The following is a 20111-nucleotide window of genomic DNA, read 5'->3' as shown; positions in this document are numbered from 1 at the left end:
ACAAGACAGCCATCATCACTGTAATTATTGTTCCCACAGGAATCCTGTTTTTGGTTATAATTATAGTGACATACTGAACAGCAAGAGGTGTAAATTTATAATTATAGTCACAGTTCCAGTGAAGAGTGATGACATTAGTGTGAGGAGTGATAACAACGTTTTTAAAATGCATTCACTGTGGTACTGTGAACTCTCAAATTAATTTATTATTTACTATTATCATGAATTACCATGGATCAAATGTGCGTGTTCTTCATGATGTTCTACGTGTTTGTTTAGGAAAGAGGTGTTTAATTCACATGTTAAGATACAATTTATAAATTTGGAAAAATACTTCTCCAAACTCGCACTCACTCTCTCTCTATATAAATTGCATATATAAAAGTATTAATTAAATATATAATCTACAAAAGATTTCTATTTAAAATAAATGCTGTTCTGTTCCAACATTTATAATAATCAAAAATGTTTCTTGAGCAGCAAATTAGCATAATAGAGTAATTTCTGAAGGATCATGTGCCACTGAAAATTGATAACGGTCATTTTAAAGTGTATGTTTCACAATATTACTGTCTTACTGTATTTTTGAACAAGTTAATGCAGCCTTGCTGAGCATAATATACTTTTATTTTAAATAAACTTTTATTTTAAATAAAAAATAAAATAAAGGCAGTATTCAGGTACGGAATACAGTACTATATAATGTATAAATTAAATGTATATTAATCCTATTAAAGCTACAGTTATTCAGTCAAAAGCAGATTTGAGCATTTGAGGGTTTTTTTATTCTTTAATTAACACTGACACAAGACAGCAGCAGGTATATTAGGCTACTGTCACTTTAAGACCAAATGCAACTGTTTACGTTCATTAATACTTTTTATTTTTACTCAGTGAAGACTGCTAACAAGGATACTCGCCAAAATGAGCATTTTGACATCATTTTTGTGTGTATTTGTCCATTTAAGACTCAAAAGAGAACTCAGTTCAGTAATGGCACGCTGAGGCGCAGCTCTCTGTGTGTGCGCACTTTTTCTTTCGAAGTTTTCAAGGCTTCTTTTGTGTCTTCCTGCGCTTGAATGGTTTAAAGGTGCCCTATGTAATATAAGTCTAAGGTGTCCCCTGAATGTGTCTGTGAAGTTTCAGCTCAAAATTACCCCATAGATTTTTTTTAAATTCATTTTTTAACTGCCTATTTTGGGGCATCATTACAAATGAGCCGATTCAGTGTGTGTGGCCCTTTAAATCTGGTGCTCCACGCCCCAAGAGCTCGCGTTTGCTTTAAACAACATAAACAAAGTTCAAACAGCTAATATAACCCTCAAAATGGATCTTTACAAAGTGTTCGTCATGCAACATGTCTAATCGCCTAAGTACAGTGTTTATTTTGATGTTTACATTGAGTTTGAGGCTGTGCTCCGTGGCTAACGGCTAATGCTACACTGTTGTAGATATTTATAAAGAATGAAGTTGTGTTTATGAATTATACAGACTGCAAGTGTTTAAAAATGAAAATAGCGACGGCTCTTGTCTCCGTGAATACAGTAAGAAACGATGGTAACTTTAACCACATTTAACAGTACATTAGCAACATGCTAACAAAATATTTAGAAAGACAATTTACAAATATCACTAAAAATATCATGATATCATGGATCATGTCAGTTATTATTGCTCCATCTGCCATTTTTCGCTATTGTCCTTGCTTGCTTTGATGCAGCTGTGCACATCCAGACTTTCTGCCCTTGTCTAATGCCTTTCATAATGTTGGGAACATGGGCTGGCATATGCAAATATTGGGGGCGTACATATTAATGATCCCGACTGTTACATAACATTGAGATTGAGATTCGTCTGTTCTTCGGAGGTCGTTTAAACAAATGAGATTTATATAAGAAGGAGGAAACAATGGAGTTTGAGACTCACTGTATGTCATTTCCATGAACTCTTGTTATTTAACTATGCCAAGATAAATTCAATTTTTAATTCTAGGGCACCTTTAAAATCATTTGAATGTTTGTCAGTATATGTGTGCATTGACATTAGTCTTCCTTGGAAACACTTTATTTCGATGGTCCACTTTAGACATTCTACTTGTAACTACATGTCAACTAACTTTCATTAGAGTATTAGTAGTAGACTGTCTGCTTGATATATGCTAATACTTTACATGTCAACTTATTCTACTAACCCAAACCCTACTAATACTCTAATGAGAGTTAGTTGACATGTAGTTGCCAAGTTACTTATAGATAGCAGAATGTCTGAAGTGGATCAAGTGGAAATAAAGTGTAACCTCTTCCTTCAGCCTGTGCCCTGCTCTCTTCCACTTCTCTTCCTGTCACAAAATGTCTCATTCATTAGCCATTTACAATGTGTTCATACCAGATGCCATCATTAAAATATCCCTATTTATTCTCATTTTGCAACATTTTTAGTGATTAACCCGCTCTGACCCGCTCAGAATTAGAACAGCCTTCAGGCAGTTTTACACTTTCCTTGTCCCTTGTATGTTTGCTTATTAAATATTTTTAATGTATTTGTTTATTCTTTTAGCTAGCAAAAAAGTGTAGTACTCCCATTTAACACATCTTTAAATCTGTTTCACAGAATTCCCTCCAAATCGAACACTGAAAGTGTGAAAAGTGTTAAAGTCAGATTCCATCTGGTCCTGCTAATGTGTGAACGTTGTGAGCTTCCTTTTCCCTTGAATTTTTCCAGACACTTGACGTGTAAAAACGACCCAGTGGCCCTGTTTCACAGAAAATTGTCTGCCAAAAAATTCCATTAATATTCTCTCTTAGTTGTGTTTCTGAAGTTTGACAGCACAGACCTAGCTAATGACTCTCCGAACTAATCCAGAATACTTCTTTTTTTTTTTTTTTTACTCAAAACTGTCAATAAAGTCAATCTCTTATTTTTTCAGCATGTTTTTATGCATCACCACGCTGTGATCTTTACACTCTTATCTGCCATTCTGCTCTCTCTGCTCTCCATCGGGTTTCTGTATTTCCTCTGATATTTTCTGACTGGATTCTCTCTTGACAGGCCTCGGCCCTCCGGCAGACCAGACCAAGGTGATTAAGGAGTTCCGTTATCTTTCCCAGAAGCTCTTTGTATCAGTGTCTGTCTTTGCTGGGCTGGGAATCCTTCTAGGCATAGTTTGCCTTTCTTTCAACATATACAACAGTAGCGTCAGGTCAGTATCCTGTGCTCAAAAGAAATCCACATGCAAGTGATCTGAAGTGTTGTGTAAAACATTACAATTATTGATTAATCAATTAATAGGCATATTTCTCAACACATTTTTTTTATTTTATTAATTTTGCCATACAATAGAAAATAATGTCCCTAATATCGTTTCAGATAACTTTGTAAAAGATGACATCAAAATTTGAATCTATTGATTTTATATTTATGTTTGACTGCTAGAAAAGGTCTTGTCAGTGTATTTATGCATTGACATTAGTCTTCCTTCAGTCTGCTCTCTTCCTCTTTGATCTCCTGTCATGTAAAACAAATGTCTTACTTTGTTCAAGATATGTTTTCAAAAAAATAAGCCATCAAATAATTTTATCTTATTTTAAATTTTATCCCTTAAAACATATCTTTGATCACCAAAATTACATATTTAAATGTTTTTTCCTTTGAAAAAATTCTTAATGCCTTAAAATAGCTTTAATGTAACTCTACACCCTTGCCTCATTTAATATACATGGATCTATGAATATGCAAATTAGCTCTGCCTCCACTCACTTGCACAAGCTCAGAGATCCACTCAGTAAACCTACTTTTGAGACCTCCTTGCACGCTGCGGTCAGTTAATTATATACTAAAGCACGCCGGTACATTGACGCGATTGGTTACGAGGTTGTTTGTGATGTCACAAACACCAGCGATTTCTTTTTTCACTGCAGTTTTAAAGAGAAAATACTCAGCAATGGTGTTGACTTAAGAATTTGCACATTGATTGTCTTAAAGCATGTTAAAAACACCAGATAGACATATAACAACATTAAAACCTTGATTTTCACCACAGGGGGTCTTTAAGGGTGATTTAGATAAAGTCATTAAATTGCGAGAAAAAACACGTTAAATGTAGAGAAAAAAGTCGAGATAAAATGTTGACAAACTCATAATTTAATGAGTTTATTCTCAACATTTTATCTTGACTTTTTTCTCGAAATTTAACGAGTTTTTTCTCATACTTTAACGAATTTGTTTTCATAATTTAACAACTTTTTTCTCGTAATTTAATGACTTTATTCTCAACATTTTATCTAGACTTTTTTTCTCAAAATTTAACAACTTTAATCTCGAGATGGTTTTATTTTTTTATTATTGCTTGGCACTAATCCTCTTCCGTAGGTAAATTTTTAGAAGATAAAGGAAATTCAATGTTTTCGTCCTTTAAAGGTGCAATATGTACGAATTTTGCAGTAAAATATCCAAAAAACCACTAGTACAGTGTTATATATTTTGTTCACTTGTGTACTTACAATACCCCAAATGAAACTATTTGTAAATTGTGAGAAAATTGCAATTTTAGCCAAGGCTCCGGGACGTGTGAGGAGTCGCCTGTCAATTGCGTCATACCCGCTCCATCATAGGTTTTAAAATTTAATTGCCTGCCATTTATCAACACAAACCATCCAGCATTTAATATGATTATCTAAAATCGATCTATCTTACTGCAGTGTGCAACAAGTGTCTCACAGCATCCACTGAGCAAACGCACAGAGTAACGTTATAACATAATTTTCAACACTCTTAAATGTATCTAATATGATAAACAGAGCTGCGTTACCTCATACTCATGACCGGAAAAGCGGAAGCAGCGCCAGTGACTGTGGCATAATAAAAGTTCCTCTGCTCATGAGGTGTGTGTTGCATTCGTCTCTCATTAACAATCGCTCCAGCTCCTCGTTCAGCTCCTACAACACTCGGTCCTGCTCTGCTCATACTACAGTAACGTACTCGGTTACTAACGTAACCTCGGTTCCCTGAGATACGGAACGAGTACTGCGTATGGGGAAAGGTCTCCTTTTTCCCCGTTACTGAAGCCTTTTTCAATAACGCAGTGTAACTGCATCGTCATTGGTTCACTCATAGACAAGTTGTTGAACCAATGACGGCGCGGCATAGCCGCTCGCTCTATGGCGACAAGCCCGCGAATATTCCCGCCGAAATGGGCGGGGTAGCTGTATAAGCAGGCGCGTCACCATAGGATTTCAGGTCATTCGACTGAAGCGACGACACTGAAGCCGCAGCCTCGTGGCACGGCATGTAACGCAGTACTCGTTCCGTATCTCAGGGAACCGAGGTTACGTTAGTAACCGAGTACGTTCCCTTTCGATACTTCACTCGTACTGCGTATGGGGAACGAATTCAACCGCGCCGTGCCACAGCAGGGAACGACTGGACTTGTCTTGGACACCGCGAGGGAACCAGAGGACAAGTGAGAAGGCTGGAGCCGTCGAACCCTTGTTACACTACCAAAAGGGGAGTTAACTCCCAGAGTGGCATGAAGCGGAGCTCAATAGAGGCCGCTGGATCATACCGAGATGACCGAGCTTGTAAGGTCGGGACATCCAAATGATAAAATCTGACAAAAGTGGACGGCAAGAACCAGCCGGCTGCCTCACAGATGTCTTTAATCAAAACTCCACTAGACCAGGCCCAAGAGGAAGCCATTCCTCTAGTAGAGTGGGCTCTAACTCCTATGGGGCAGTTGAGGCCCATAGAGGAGTAACAAGAGTGATAGCATCGACTATCCGACACGCAAGACGTTGCTTTGAGACTGAAGACCCTTTGGTGCAGCCACCAAAGCAGATAAAGAGCTGATCGGATTGCCGGAAAGCCTGTGATCGCTCAACGTAGGTCCTTAATGCCCTGACGGGGCAGAGCAATTCCAGCTCTCGCTTGTCCGACGAGGGAGGAAGCACTGAGAGGGAAATGACCTGTGCTCTGAATGGAGTCAAGACCACCTTAGGGACGAAGCCATGCCTAGGTTTCAAAACGACTTTGGAGTCGTTGGGCCCGAACTCAAGGCATGCAGGGCTCACGGAGAGGGCCTGCAAGTCACCAACTCGCTTAACCGATGCTAGTGCAAGTAGCAGAGCGGTTTTGAGCATCAGGGGCCTGAGGTCAGCTGAACGCAGTGGCTCAAAGGGAGGCCCTTTAAGAGCTCTGAGGACCAAAGAGAGGTCCCAGGTGGAAACAGTGAGAGGACGAGGAGGATTTAATCGCCTAGAACCTCTCAAGAAACGCACCAGGAGGTTGTTTCGTCCCACTGACTGGCCAGCAATAGGAGCGTGAAACGCTGCAATGGCTGCTATGTAAACTTTGAGCGTTGAAGGTGTGCGACCCAGACTCAAACGCTCCTGGAGAAAAGACAGTATCGGAGATACGTCACACTCCACTGGGTCTATGTTGCGTGTAGAACACCAGTCAACAAAGACCGACCATTTCTGGGCGTAGAGGCGTCTCGTGGACAGAGCTCTCGCCTGAGAAATGGTATTCAGCACGTCCCTTGGGAGGTTAGCAGGCTCCCGTCGAGGGACCAGAGGTGCAGAGCCCAGAGTTCTGGCTGGGGATGCCAAATCGTCCTGTTTGCCTGAGAGAGGAGGTCCCGTCTCAGGGGGATCGGCCACGGGGCTTTCGTGGAAAGCCTGAACAGCTCTGAGGACCAAACTTGGCTCCTCTAGAGCAGGGCCACCAGAAGGACTCTGTGCTTGTCTTCCCTGATTCATCTGATGATCTGCAAGATCAGAGCAATCGGGGGAAAAGCGTAAAGGAGGGTGCTGGGCCAGATATGAGCCAGCGCAATGTCCTCCTTTGAGAAAGAAATTGGGCAGTGAGAGTTGTCTTCTGAGGCGAAGGTCTACCTCTGCCTTCCCGAAGAACTCCCAGATCGTGAGAACCATCTGGGGGTGGAGCATCCACTCGTCTGAGGGGACATTGCTCCGGGATAGCATATCTGCTCCCAAGTTTGTTCTCCCGGTTGTGTGAGTCACTCTGAGCGACTGAAACCTTGGTAATGCCCATTCCAGAAGACGCTTCGCCAGAGCGCATAAGCGGCTGGACGAAAGACCACCCTGGCGATTTATGTATGACACCATTGTGTCTAAAAGGCGCGAAGGGCTCGAATCACTGCCAACATCGATGCAGTTGATGTGCAGATGGCTTCTTCATGAGACCACGAGCCGAAGGCTGGTCTGCCCTTGCAAAGAGCACCCCAACCTGTGTTGGGTGCATCTGTTGAGAGCACCGTTCTTCTGAACACCGCCTATAGGGGTACACCTTGACTGAACCATACAGGGTTCATCCAGGGTTTCAGAGCTGTCTAACAGGCCTGATTGACCCCGAAACGCAGGCGGCCGTGCCGCCAGGCGTGAGGAGGGACCCGGAACTTCAACCAGTATTGCAAAGGCCGCATCCGTAAGAAGGCCGAGCTGCAGAACCGGGAAGGCGGAAGCCATCAGCCCTAGCATCCTCTGGAAGTACTTCAGAGGGAGATAGGCTCTGTTCCTGACCAATGCCGCGAGCTGCTGAATGGCCAGAGCGTGCTCTGGCGATACTACAGCCGTTATACGGGCTGAGTCGAAGACTGCACCCAGGAACATTATACGTTAGCTGGGGAGCAGTGAGCTCTTGGCAAAGTTGACCCTGAGACCCAGACACTCCATGTGGCTGAGTAGCACAGATCTGTGATGCTCCAGCTCAGCTCGTGACTGGGCTAGGATGAGCCAGTCGTCGAGAAAATTGAGAACCCGGATTCCCAACTGTCTCAGTGGGGAAAGCGCCACGTTCATGCACTTGGTAAAAGTGCGAGGAGCTAGGGACAGCCCGAATGGAAGGACCATATATTGGCAAGCCACGCCTTCGAATGCGAATCTCAAGAATCGCCTGAGATGGGGGGCTATCTGGATGTGAAAGTATGCATTTTTCAGGTCCAGCAAGCAGAACCAGTCCCCGGGGCAAACCTGCGCGAGGATCTGTTTCAGCGTTAACATCTTGAACTTCCATCTCATGAGGGAAAGGTTCAGGAGTCTGAGGTCTAAGATGGATCTAAGACCGCCATCACTCTAGGGAATGAGGAAGTAATGGCTGTAAATCGCTCTCTGAGGGGAGACCATTTCTATAGGCCCCTTCTCGAACAGAGACATCACTTCGGCTCGGAGGACGTGAGCGTCGTCCGTGTTCACTGAAGTGGGAAGCACCCCGCAAAAACGCAGGGGTCTGCGAGCAAACTGGAGCGAATAGCCTTGAGATATTATCCCCAGAACCCCCTTGATACTCCGGGGATGGCCTGCCAGGCCCGCGTGACAAGGGGTTGAATGGTGCCGGTTGGCGGGCCGCTGAAAGGGGGGCCTGCATACCGGCTAGTTTTTAGAAATGCTCATGCATCCTCATGAACGTGGCTTGCGGGGTGAAACCGGCAAACGACACGCTGAGAAACTCAGTAAACAGATATATGCTTCTTGGAAAAATATACATGTGTCCCACCTGAGTCAGGGGAGAGCATCAAGATATATTCCACAGAGCGGTGTCAGAAGTGAGACCGCTCTACCTCAATGAACATGGTTTGCAGGGCAGAGCCAGCAAGTCACATGAACAGAGGTCCAGCATAATGAGCATGTTAGTTCCACCAAGCACAAGTGAGCATTGAGCTCGCTTTCAGTGAGCGCATACATCCTCATGAACGTGGCTTGCAGGGGCAGGGCCGGCAAACGACACGCAGAGAGACTGGAATAATATGCTACATCAACTGATATGCTGAATATAAATAACATAGGTCTCACGTAAGACAGGTGAGAGTGTCGTTATATTTCTCAAAGGACGCTTGCAGGGCAGAACCGGCAAGCAACGCGTTGAGAAATTCAGCAAACTCGGCGGAAATACGCTGTATCAACTGTATATATATATATATATACACACACATATACATATATATATATATATATATATAACATGTGTCTCACCCGAGACAGGGGGAGAGCGACATGTTATATTTCTCAATGAAGCGGCTTGCGGGGCAGAACCGGCAAGCAACGCATAGAAAAACTCAGCGCAAACAGCAGAATCAGCTCCATTAATACAGTATAAAAACATGTTTCTCGCCCGAGTCGGGGGAGAAGGTCACGTTATATTTCTCAATCGACGCGGCTTGCGGGGCGGAACCGGCGAGCGACGCGCATTGAGATAAGGAAATATACACTCACACAAATAGAAAATGTATCATGAGTCTCGCCTAAGTCAAGAGCATCATGTCAAATTCAGCTGAGAGATTGTTAACTTCTGCGAAAATCTGCTATATAAACTGAATGTTTATAACATGGGAATCTCCCAAGAGGGGGAAAAGTGACATGTTATATTTCTCAATAAACGCGGCTCGCGGGCAGAACCGGCGAACAACGCATAGAGAAGACTCAGTGCAAACAGCAGAAGGATGCTCCATTAAATTAAGCATATAACATGTTTCTCACCCAAGCTAGGGAAGAAAGACATGTCATATATCTGGATTAACGCGGCTCGCGGGGGAGATAGAAAATGTATCACGAGTCTCGCCTAAATCAGGGGAGAGCATCATGTCAAATTCAGCTGAGAGAGCGAGAGCTCGCACCCTCAACGAGCGCGGTTTGCGGGGGAGGACCCGGCAAATAACGCGTTCGGAGACGGCATTTGAAGCAAACGCCAGCGAGAAAGTAGAAAAATAAGCTCTGTACTCACCTGACGGAAGACGGCAGGGAATAAGCTGAATGCTCTCAGATGCTGAAGGCGGCACGAGGGCGGCGCGGTGAACAGCTGCTAGAGAACGAAGATCCGCGGAGCGATTGGCTCTGCATGTGCCACAGTTGTGGCGCGGCATTGTAGGCAACGCCGCCGCCGTGAAAACGGCGATTGTAGCTCTTTTAGAGCAGCGAGAGCCGCTGGGAAAGCTCTTTTAGAAAGCGACGTTAAGCCGCGGGAAAAGCTCTTTGAGCGGCGCCGGATGGCGGCAGGAGACGCGCTGAGAGGCGGCCGGAAGCGGGAAGCGGGCGGCTCGAGAGCGGCGCTCGAAGCGGCAGTCTGCGAGGGCGCCGGCGCTGTCTTCGCTCGGCGGTCTCAGCTCAGTCCGCTGCGGGAGCCTCTTCAACGGCGGCGAGAACTTCTCCCAGGCGAGCTTCTTCCAGGCGGCGAAGGCTTCAGCCGGAGATCAGCGAAGAGTGATATGAAGTCGTCGCTGAAGGAGAGAGAACTGAAATCCTATGGCGACGCGCCTGCTTATATAGCTACCCCGCCCATTTCGGCGGGAATATTCGCGGGCTTGTCGCCATAGGCCGAGCGGCTATGCCGCGCCGTCATTGGTTCAACAACTTGTCTATGAGTGAACCAATGACGATGCAGTTACACTGCGTTATTGAAAAAGGCTTCAGTAACGGGGAAAAAGGAGACCTTTCCCCATACGCAGTATGAGTGAAGTATCGAAAGGGAACGCTAATAATTGCATCCATGAACATGATTTCTTCCCGAGTCCTATCCCGATTATTTTCCACCGGCTGTGAGGTGGAGACCACATGTCCCAAGATTCCGCGCTCAAACTTGGCGTCATCAAGCTACGCCCTTGTTTTGAATAGGGCTCTAGCGACATCTAGCGGACAAAATCTTACACATTGCACCTTTAAATGTTTTTCTGAATACTTACAAAATAATATTTCAGCCCGACATAAATGCCATGTTTTGGATTTCTCATTTTGAAACGGTGTAATATATCTGTGAGCTCAGTTGTAGTCTGATCTAACCCTTCTGACAGATACATTCAGAACTCTCAGCCCTATCTGAACAACATGACCGCGGTGGGATGCGTGCTGGCACTGGCAGCTGTCTTTCCTCTGGGCATCGATGGACTCCATGTCCATAGATCACAGTTCCCCGTGGTGTGCCAGGTAGAGTCATAAATGTTATACTCAACTTTTATATTGCCGTTTCCTCTCGTTCAGCCTTGACCTTTGAGCACACTGGAGATTTGTTGTTAAAAATGAATGGCTGCTTTGGAGCTAAGTTGCCAATTGAGCTCTCTCTCTCTCTCTCTGATTTTTTTTTCTTAGTTTCGCCTGTGGCTGCTAGGACTAGGCTTCAGTTTAGCCTATGGCAGCATGTTCACCAAGATCTGGTGGGTTCACACCGTCTTCACCAAGAAAGATGAGAAAAAAGAGAAGAGGAAGGTAAATCGGTCTTGAGTGGGTACAAAATGCATCTTGCATTTAAAAGAATAGCTTACACAATAATGAATATATATATTTTTTTTCATATTCAATGATGTATATTACCATATTACATTTACTTGTGGACTACAATAGAAAGAAAATCATTCTGAATCACGAGGGTGAGCAATGGCAAACGATGATGATGGCAGGATTTTTGTGGTGAACTATCCTTTTAAGTTTTGGATTTCACATAAATTCACATTTTTTTAATTAGAGTGATGACAGGGCTGTAGACTTTGCATTTTTCAGTAACCTCTTAATTATTTTTGGATAATTTTGCAGAATCTGCAAATGTGACGAGCAGCACGCTTGCGTTATGCAGTGCTGCCGAGTTCACTGTTATCTACTGCATATTAAAGAATCCCACACCACTGACTCTACAGCGCTAGATGAAGCTTCCCAGCATGAAATGGAGAAGAACCTCCCCCCTCCTTTCACTTATTCTTGCTGGGAGAAGTCTGTTTCATCCTTACACAACACAAACACACTATTAGCATCTTGACATATGTGTTTACTCTGATCCTGTGTCCTAAAGCAATAAGACACGGCATTAGGGAAACCCTAAGACCTCATCAAACGACGACCAGATTACCCCAACTATGGAATATGGATGAATATGAATGAGCATTAAACTTCTTTTACGGAAATCCGACCTTCAGGGGGCTTTATTATTCAAGTGCTCTGCACGACGAATCGAGATGACTTTCAACTCTCCCGATGTCCATAATGGGGCAATTTGCCTAAGTGGTTCGACAGCACTTGAAGAAAGTTCGGCGCTCAGGCTGAATGTGGTAGAAACGGGGCTCTCGGGTCATTTGACGCCTTCACGGCGATTAAGGGAGAGAGAGAGAAAAGAAAGTATGCTGCGAAGCTTGGTTCTATCCCGTTTTCCCAGTCTGACGGCCCAGAGGGTGCCTGCGGCCACGGATTAATGGATGGAATGGGAACTGAAATATCACCACATTTGCAACACATGACTTTCGTCATGTTTGCTGATGATTGGCATTCCGCTTTCCTGTTGCCCTCCTTGCAATGGAGTAAACACAATTGTTATGGTGTCAGAGCAATTCCATCATTTACCTTGACAGGAAAATAAACGTGTTATTCAGAACAGCACCTTGAAGGCGCTGGTTCTTTGAAAGAGTTAGTTGTTATTTTCTCTCGCTTCGTGTCGTTCCAAACCGTATGCTTTTACTTTTTTCCTGTTAAACATAAAAGTAGAAATTTTTGAAGAATCATTATACAGCTCTTGTCATGGAATGACGTTTAATCTCCAAAAATGGCAAATACGTCTCCGTAAAAGTAGTTGATATGGCTTATATGCTGTATTTCAAGCCTTCTGAAATCATGCGATAGTTTTGTGTAAAACTGACTAAAATGTAAGTCATTATTTGCTGATCATTTTCATGTTTTGCAAGCTAAAACATCTGCTTCTCACACAAAGCTATACTTTATAATGCTTTTATGAGGTTTGTGTTGTAATTTTTTGGGCTTTTCGAAGCTTTTTCACCATTTATCAAAAGGAATCTGGTTCATGCGAATGTGGGTTGGCGTCTGAATTGAATGTGATGACGTAAAATCTTCTATTGAGTTGTTTTCACAAGCTGCATGCAAAAAATAAATACAGCATGATTAGTGTTGATTCACGAACAAATGACTCTTATGAGCTGATTCACGAGTGAATGACTCTTATGAACTGGTTCTTTGCTCATACAAATCAAACGAAGATACATTTTTTTTTTTTTTCAGGATGTTTTGAGGAATAGAAAGTTTAAAAAAACAGCATTTATTTGAAATTCAAATCTTCTGTAACATTATGAATGTCTTTACTGTCACTTTTGATCAATATAATGCATCCTTGCTGAATAAAAGTATTAATTTCTTAGTGTACTTAAGGTATGTAAAACTTAAATTGGCATCATTACTGACTGGTTGTTCACATGACAATGTGTAGTTAAAGATACACATTATGAGATGTGTAAAGATTCTTCAAAACGTATTTCTTTTGTGTTCCACAATAAAAAAAAATGATATACTCAGTTTACAATAATGTCTACAGCTGCTGTGACCTTGCATAAATGAAACTTTTATTTCCCCGTTTGTAGCAGTTGCTTGTTACTGTCTTGAAGTTTTGCGACTGTGTACCATTGACTAACGATTATGGTCTTGTTATTTCACCGCAGCACTTGGAGCCGTGGAAGCTATATGCGACCGTTGCAGTTCTGCTGGCTATTGATGTTCTCTCTCTGCTTATCTGGCAGATCATGGACCCACTGCACATAACTGTGGAGGTGTGGTGACACTTTATTTTTTCTTTTTCTTGTTGTTACTTTGATTTTTATGATGTGTTTCCTCAGAGATGCCTTAGAAATTTCTGCCGAGCAAGCGCATGAAAGTAGGTGTTAATGGTGAAGGATTGTAGTGCAGTGCTCTGCTGCATTGACCTCAATCTCTGTCCTTTAAAGTGCTCTCTCTCGCTCTCTCGTTTTCTCACTCTAAGCAGAAGTTCACTAAAGAGGCTCCTAAAGAAGATCTGGATGTGTTGATTCAGCCTCTTCTCGAGCACTGCAGTTCAGAGAAGATGAACACATGGCTTGGTACGTATCCAGTATTCACTCACCGTGTCCAGTGCTCTCTCTGTACCACTTTTGAAGTGTTTTTTACTAAGGATTTTTAATTTAAACAAACCGCTAATGCTAAATATGAATACATCATATATATATATATATATATATATATATATATATATATATATATATATATATATATATATATATATATATATATATATATATATATATATATATATATATATATCAGGGGTGTGCGGTCCATATAACCTACGAATGCTCTGCATACACAAGCCATTTCAGAGAATGAGTTTGGGATGTAAAATTAATAACATTAATATGAATTCCCTTGTCATTTTGAGGTGTAACATAAAACTTGCATTGTTGGGATTATATATGTAACTGACCGTAAATTATTTATTTGCTAAATTATGGTAATTTTCTGCAAATCTGTGGCAGTTATGGAGGGATTGATATAAGCAGATCCAGCTTTGGCGTATTATGAGTCGTTGCTTTGTTCTGCATTCTTAAAGTTGTCCTCAAATCACTCGCCCAAGCGAAAAAATGTGCTGTTGCTGTCAGATCTCGATACCTGAAAACCACATTGTGTTTGATGCACAACGAACTCGACTAAATCAAATAAAAATATGCAGTTAAGATTTTTTTCCCCCTGTTTTCTCAAGAAAAGCAAAATTACAAAGACCACTAGCACCAGCCATGAAATTTTTTTTAATGAAGGGGTGAAATGTAATTTTCGGTTTCACGTGTTTTTGTGAAAAAGGTGAGTTGAATGACACTAGCTTATTCACTTTATATGCTTTAAACATGTAAAACATCCCAGTTTTGCTTTATTTGAATGTTTGAGTGTGCACTTTCTTCTGGGATATATGTACGTAATAGTGACGTCATTGCGTTGGATGGCAATTTTTGGTTCAGTGAAATGAACTGTCTGAAAGAACCAGTTCGCAGAAAAGAATCGTACCTCCCATCAGTATTTTCTGTGTCTTTGAGTGTGTCTTAAGCAATGCAGCATTGGGGTTCCACTCAGAGTGTATATCTATATATATATATGAATGATCTATATGGTTGCTTCTCACTCTACACTGATATAATCTATCTTCGAAATTTAAATTAATAATTATTTGTTATTTGCTCTAGTTTCTTTTTTTTCCACCAGTTCATTTTGTATTCCTCTCAATATTTCACAACTCATTCTTTCCCCCTCTCTCTCTATCTCTCTCTCACTATCTCTTTTTCTCCTACTTTTCCTCCTGCCCTGTCTTCCTATCAGAGCGCCGCAGTGTAAAATTAAATTTTGTGGGTCAGTGCCCAGGTCTGGATCTCATAGCCTGACTATCTCGCACTGTACAGGAAGATAATATTACAGAGAAAAAAACCCTTCCCTGAACTCAAAACGAGATTAAACTCTAATGTGACTTATTGGTCCCTCTCTTCTCTCTCACTTCCTTTTCCATTCTTCCTGTATTTATTTATTTATTTTTGTCTTTTAATTTCTTTTACAATTTTTAAAATATGGACATATAGACTGGACAGAGATCATCTATCTTCATTTAGTCTCCAAGGCAGTGGCGTAGCTGATGTGCACACACTGCAGCGGGGACCCGCGATAACCTCCCTGAGCTGGGTCGACAATAGCCAGAGATATTGCCAAAAGCATCAAATATTGGCAATATTAAAGGTGCCCTAGAATTAAATATTGAATTTATATTGGCATAGTTAAATAGCAAGAGTTCAGTACATGGAAATGACATACAGTGAGTCTCAAACTCCATTGTTTCCTCATTCTTATATAAATCTCTTTTGTTTAAAAGACCTCCGACGAACAGGCGAATCTCAACATAACACCAACTGTTACGTAACAGTCAGGATCATTAATATGTACGCCCCCAATATTTGCATATGCCAGCCCATGTTCAAGGCATTAGACAAGGGCAGAACGTCTGTGCACAGCCGAATCATCAGACTAGGTAAGCAAGCAAGAACAACAGTGAAAAATGTCAGATGGAGCAATAATAACTGACATGATCCATGATATCATGATATTTTTAGTCATATTTGTGAATTATCTTTCTAAATGTTTAGTTAGCATGTTGCTAATGTACTGTTAAATGTGGTTAAAGTTACCATCGTTTCTTACTGTATTCACGGAGACAAGACTGTCGCTATTTTCATTTTTAAACACTTGCAGTCTGTATAATTCATAAACACAACTTCATTCTTTATAAATCTCTCCAACAGTGTGTAATGTTTAGCCACGGAGCACTATCAAATGAATCAAATGTAAACATCCAAATAAATACTATACACACATGATCCGATGTATGCATGCAGCATGCATGACGAACATCTTGTAAAGATCCATTTTAAGGGTTATATTAGCTGTGTGAACTGTTTTTATGCTGTTTAAGGCAAGCGCGAGCCCCGGGGCGGGGAGCGGGAGATTTAAAGGGGCCGCAACCTATATATCAGTGTATAGTTAATGATGCCCCAAAATAGGCAGTTAAAAAAATTAAATAAATAAAATCTATGGGGTATTTTGAGCTGAAACTTCACAGACACATTCAGGGGACACCTTAGACTTATATTACATCTTTTAAAAAGAAGTTCTAGGGCACCTTTAAGAGGATTTGGCATTTCCAATTAATGTAGGCCTGTTACATTCTTCTAGTCTACTATTATTACTATTAGGTTAGGCTACTTATATAATTAAATTAATATTATAATAAATTTGCCCCGCAATAATTTCATAGCGCATCACCGCATAACTGACGTTCTGTGAGGATAATAAAAGATTAGGCTATTAGCTCCTCTTTAAAAATGTTTTAAATTTTTTTACGTTTATTATACAATGAATTATACAGTAGGCTGCAGTCATCAATGAAAATTAAGAAATTAAGCTTTACTTCAACCACCGACTTTAAAAAACAACCTGTTTAACATGAAATACTATTCTTCTCATTTGTCTTATTATATGTACAGGCCACAAGAGAAATGATGGAATAAATTAAGACAGTTATATACCGTTATCAGCATATAATGTTGAAGTATGCTGATAGCGGTATATAACTGGATTTGCGCTATGCCACTGCTGCAAGGGTGAATCACATATACATGCCCGAGTCAAATTTTTGTCAATTGAGCACATTTTTACCAGCATTTATTACTGTAATATGAAAAAAGTACTGTAATGCACAAAACATTTTTTATTATTTAAATTGTAAAGCATTGCATACATCATCAAAATTTCCACCCCAGACTCTTCTTTTGTCTTTTGAGAAGTCTAATAGACTCAAACTCAAATCCCAATAGAATCATTCATTCATGACATCACTTGGAAGTATTGCAAATTATATATTATTAAATACCCTTTTTATATTTTTTTCCAGGTAAAATGCAGCCTTAGTTAATCTCTTTCACTGATTTCTGTTAGGTTAAAAATACAGTAAAAACAATAATATTGTGAAATATTAAATATTAAGTAAATATTTTCAATTTGAATATATATATTTTAAAGTGTAATTTATTCCTGTGATTCAAAGCTGAATTTTCAGCATCATTACTCCAGTCCTCAGTGTCACATGATCCTTCAGAAATCATTCTGATATGATAATTGGCTGCTCAAGATATATTAACTATTATCAATGATGAAAACAGTTGTTCTGCTTAATATTTTTGTGGAAACTGTGAAACTTTGATAAGTTCAAAAGAACAGCATTTATTTAAAACATTATAAATGTCTTTACTGTCACCTTTGATCAATTGAATGCATCCTTGCTGAATAAAAGTATTAATTTCTTAATAATAAAGATCTTGCTGATCCCAAACTTTTGAATGGAAATGTAGATGGTGTCATTCATCTCACCATTTTATTTCAGTGTTTTTCAAATTTGTTTCAGTTTGAAAGAATCATTAAAAATAACTGGCTCAATCGAACAATTTGAAATCATTTTTGAGTTATTCTGCCTGCATTGCTTTGTATGTTGCTGGACTCAAAACCCTGACAAATACCTCAAGTATCACAGAAAAGCATACAGTTTCCACATGTGACCAATGCTTAAACAGCCTCGAAGCTTTAAGAGCACTCACTTTAAGTGATGCCTGTCCCTTCAGGTGTGGTGTACGGCTACAAGGGACTTCTGCTGCTGCTGGGGATCTTTCTGGCTTACGAGACCAAGTCCATTTCCACCGAGAAGATTAATGACCATAGAGCGGTCGGCATGGCCATCTACAATGTAGCTGTAAGTCTGACTGTTGGCTGTTTGTATTTTCACAGTATATAATGTCCTCACTGTGTAGCCTAACGATAACTGACAGCTGGGCGAAACACCTTGAGATTGTTTCATCTATTAATATATCGCTACATATATTGTATGTGTATCAGTGTGTAGCAACAATACTGTGACCTACCAGCCAAAAAACTGTTTAACTATTATATCTTCCCCATGTGTTTTACTGTGTTTAAAAGGCCACAATATGTGACTTTATAAATGTATGACAAAAAGACAAAGTTAATTAAATGAAACTGCTAATGAGCAGTGGCGGGAACTGTCGCCCAGGGCTATAGCATTTTCTGGGCCGGTGTAATGTTGCTCGCCCGTCTCCTTGAAAATGAATTGAGACCCAGCAGGTGACTTTGCCTCCACCTCACAATTTATATGCTATCTGTCTGCACTGTAGAATTATGATAAATGGTTTGCTTATGAAATATGCCTCTTTACCTGCTAGAAGACAAAAATGAAGGAACACAATAGCGCTGTACAGCACGGGTCCAGTTAATCAAATCACTGAATAAAATGTGCACTGATGGCTATTATATATACCAGGGCTTTCAATTTAACTTAATTTAATTAAATTAATTAGTTATGGAAAAAAATGCAGTTGCTTCAAAATAGTAACACGCCAACAATGCCTACCACCGCATTGCGTCTGGTGTGTGATAGGACCCTAATATTTACTCATTTAGACATTTTTCGCCACCTACTGGCAGTTTTAGTTTCTTATTTAGAGTGTTATTTCATTTTAAAAAATGGCATTATATTTCCATATTAATAAAACAACTCATTAAAGGTCATTTTTGGCCTATAGTTCACCCAAAAATGAAAATTCTTTAATCATTTACTCACCCTCATGGCCATTGAAGTGTGTAAATGTGTGATAAATTCCATGTTAAATTAAAAAGCTTCTTTTTTGTAATGTCTATTTGATGCTTTTCTCATTTAACAAATAATGACTTTAAATGATCTTTTGGGGTAATTTCTCAGCCAAATTTGATGTGCGATTAATTTGCCACTAATTAGACTAATTAATCGCCACATCATGCGATTAATCAGTCTAATTAGTGCACTATCATTCAAAAGTTTGGGGTCAGAAATTAATATTTTTATTCAGCAAGCATGCATTAAATTGATTAAACTTAAAAGTGAGACACAGTGTCACAAAAGATTTGTATTTCAAACAAATTCTGATCTTTTAAACTTTTTATTCAACAAAAAGTCCTCAAAATAGTTTCCAAAAGCATTTGACACAGCACAACTATTTTCAACATTGATAATAATTAGGGATGCACCGATACTGATACTAAGCTCATGTACTCGTACTCGTAAAAAATACCCCCGATACCAAAGACCGATACCTCATGTGACGTGACTGACAGAATCATCTATGCACAGAGACACCGGCGGCAGCAGCAGAAACAATGTCAGCCTCAGAGGTGTGAAAATACTTCAGAATTACTGATGACAACCGAAACATTGCGAACTGCACGCAAATCGCGCTGAATGACAGAACAAGCGCTCTCTCTCTTTCTTGCGCGCGATCCCAGTTCTCTCAGACAGAGCGCGATCAGTTCTTCTTGCGCCTGAATGGTCAAATTCACACATAGTTGTCAAAATGTCCATCATGTGGAGTATCTCACGTAAGTACAGTCGGTTATGGCTTAAGTGGACGTAAACATTTGGGTGAAAATAGGATATGTGTCAGTATCCATGGATTCAGTCTTAAAGGGACAGTAGCCTATATTTGTCATTAATGTTAATAAAACAACAAAATATGTTAAATAAATGTATACATGGTAAATAAATAAACTTGTTTTTCAGATACAGTAGGTTTAATTTTTATCTCTATAGTATTTGTTGTATTGTTTGTAATTTATTTTTATATAACAATAATTATATATATATATATATATATATTATATATATATATATATATTGGTAATTATGCCCTTTGAAGGTTATTGGACACTGAAAATTTTTGTTCTTTAAGTTTGTGA

General features: G+C 40.3%; 1 protein-coding gene across 3 annotated transcripts in view; it reads left to right on the top strand.

The window, feature by feature from the left end:
* Positions 1–20111, top strand: part of gabbr1a (gamma-aminobutyric acid (GABA) B receptor, 1a) — an 83939-nt gene that overhangs the window by 41994 nt on the left and 21834 nt on the right. For all 3 annotated transcript variants that reach the window (XR_010892136.1, XM_067364811.1, XM_067364810.1), the window contains 6 exons: positions 3049–3199; positions 10796–10928; positions 11091–11207; positions 13433–13540; positions 13753–13846; positions 17951–18078. Coding sequence is in view for 2 of the 3 variants with exons in the window: in XM_067364811.1 (XP_067220912.1) it covers positions 3049–3199; positions 10796–10928; positions 11091–11207; positions 13433–13540; positions 13753–13846; positions 17951–18078 (731 nt within the window). In the remaining variant the exon portion in view is untranslated. The remainder of the gene's footprint in view (positions 1–3048; positions 3200–10795; positions 10929–11090; positions 11208–13432; positions 13541–13752; positions 13847–17950; positions 18079–20111) is intronic.

Source organism: Chanodichthys erythropterus, chromosome 17 (assembly GCF_024489055.1).
Source record: "Chanodichthys erythropterus isolate Z2021 chromosome 17, ASM2448905v1, whole genome shotgun sequence".
Taxonomy (NCBI): Eukaryota; Metazoa; Chordata; class Actinopteri; order Cypriniformes; family Xenocyprididae; genus Chanodichthys; species Chanodichthys erythropterus.
Note: the sequence above shows the minus strand (reverse complement) of the source record. Positions and strands in the feature narration are given on the sequence as shown.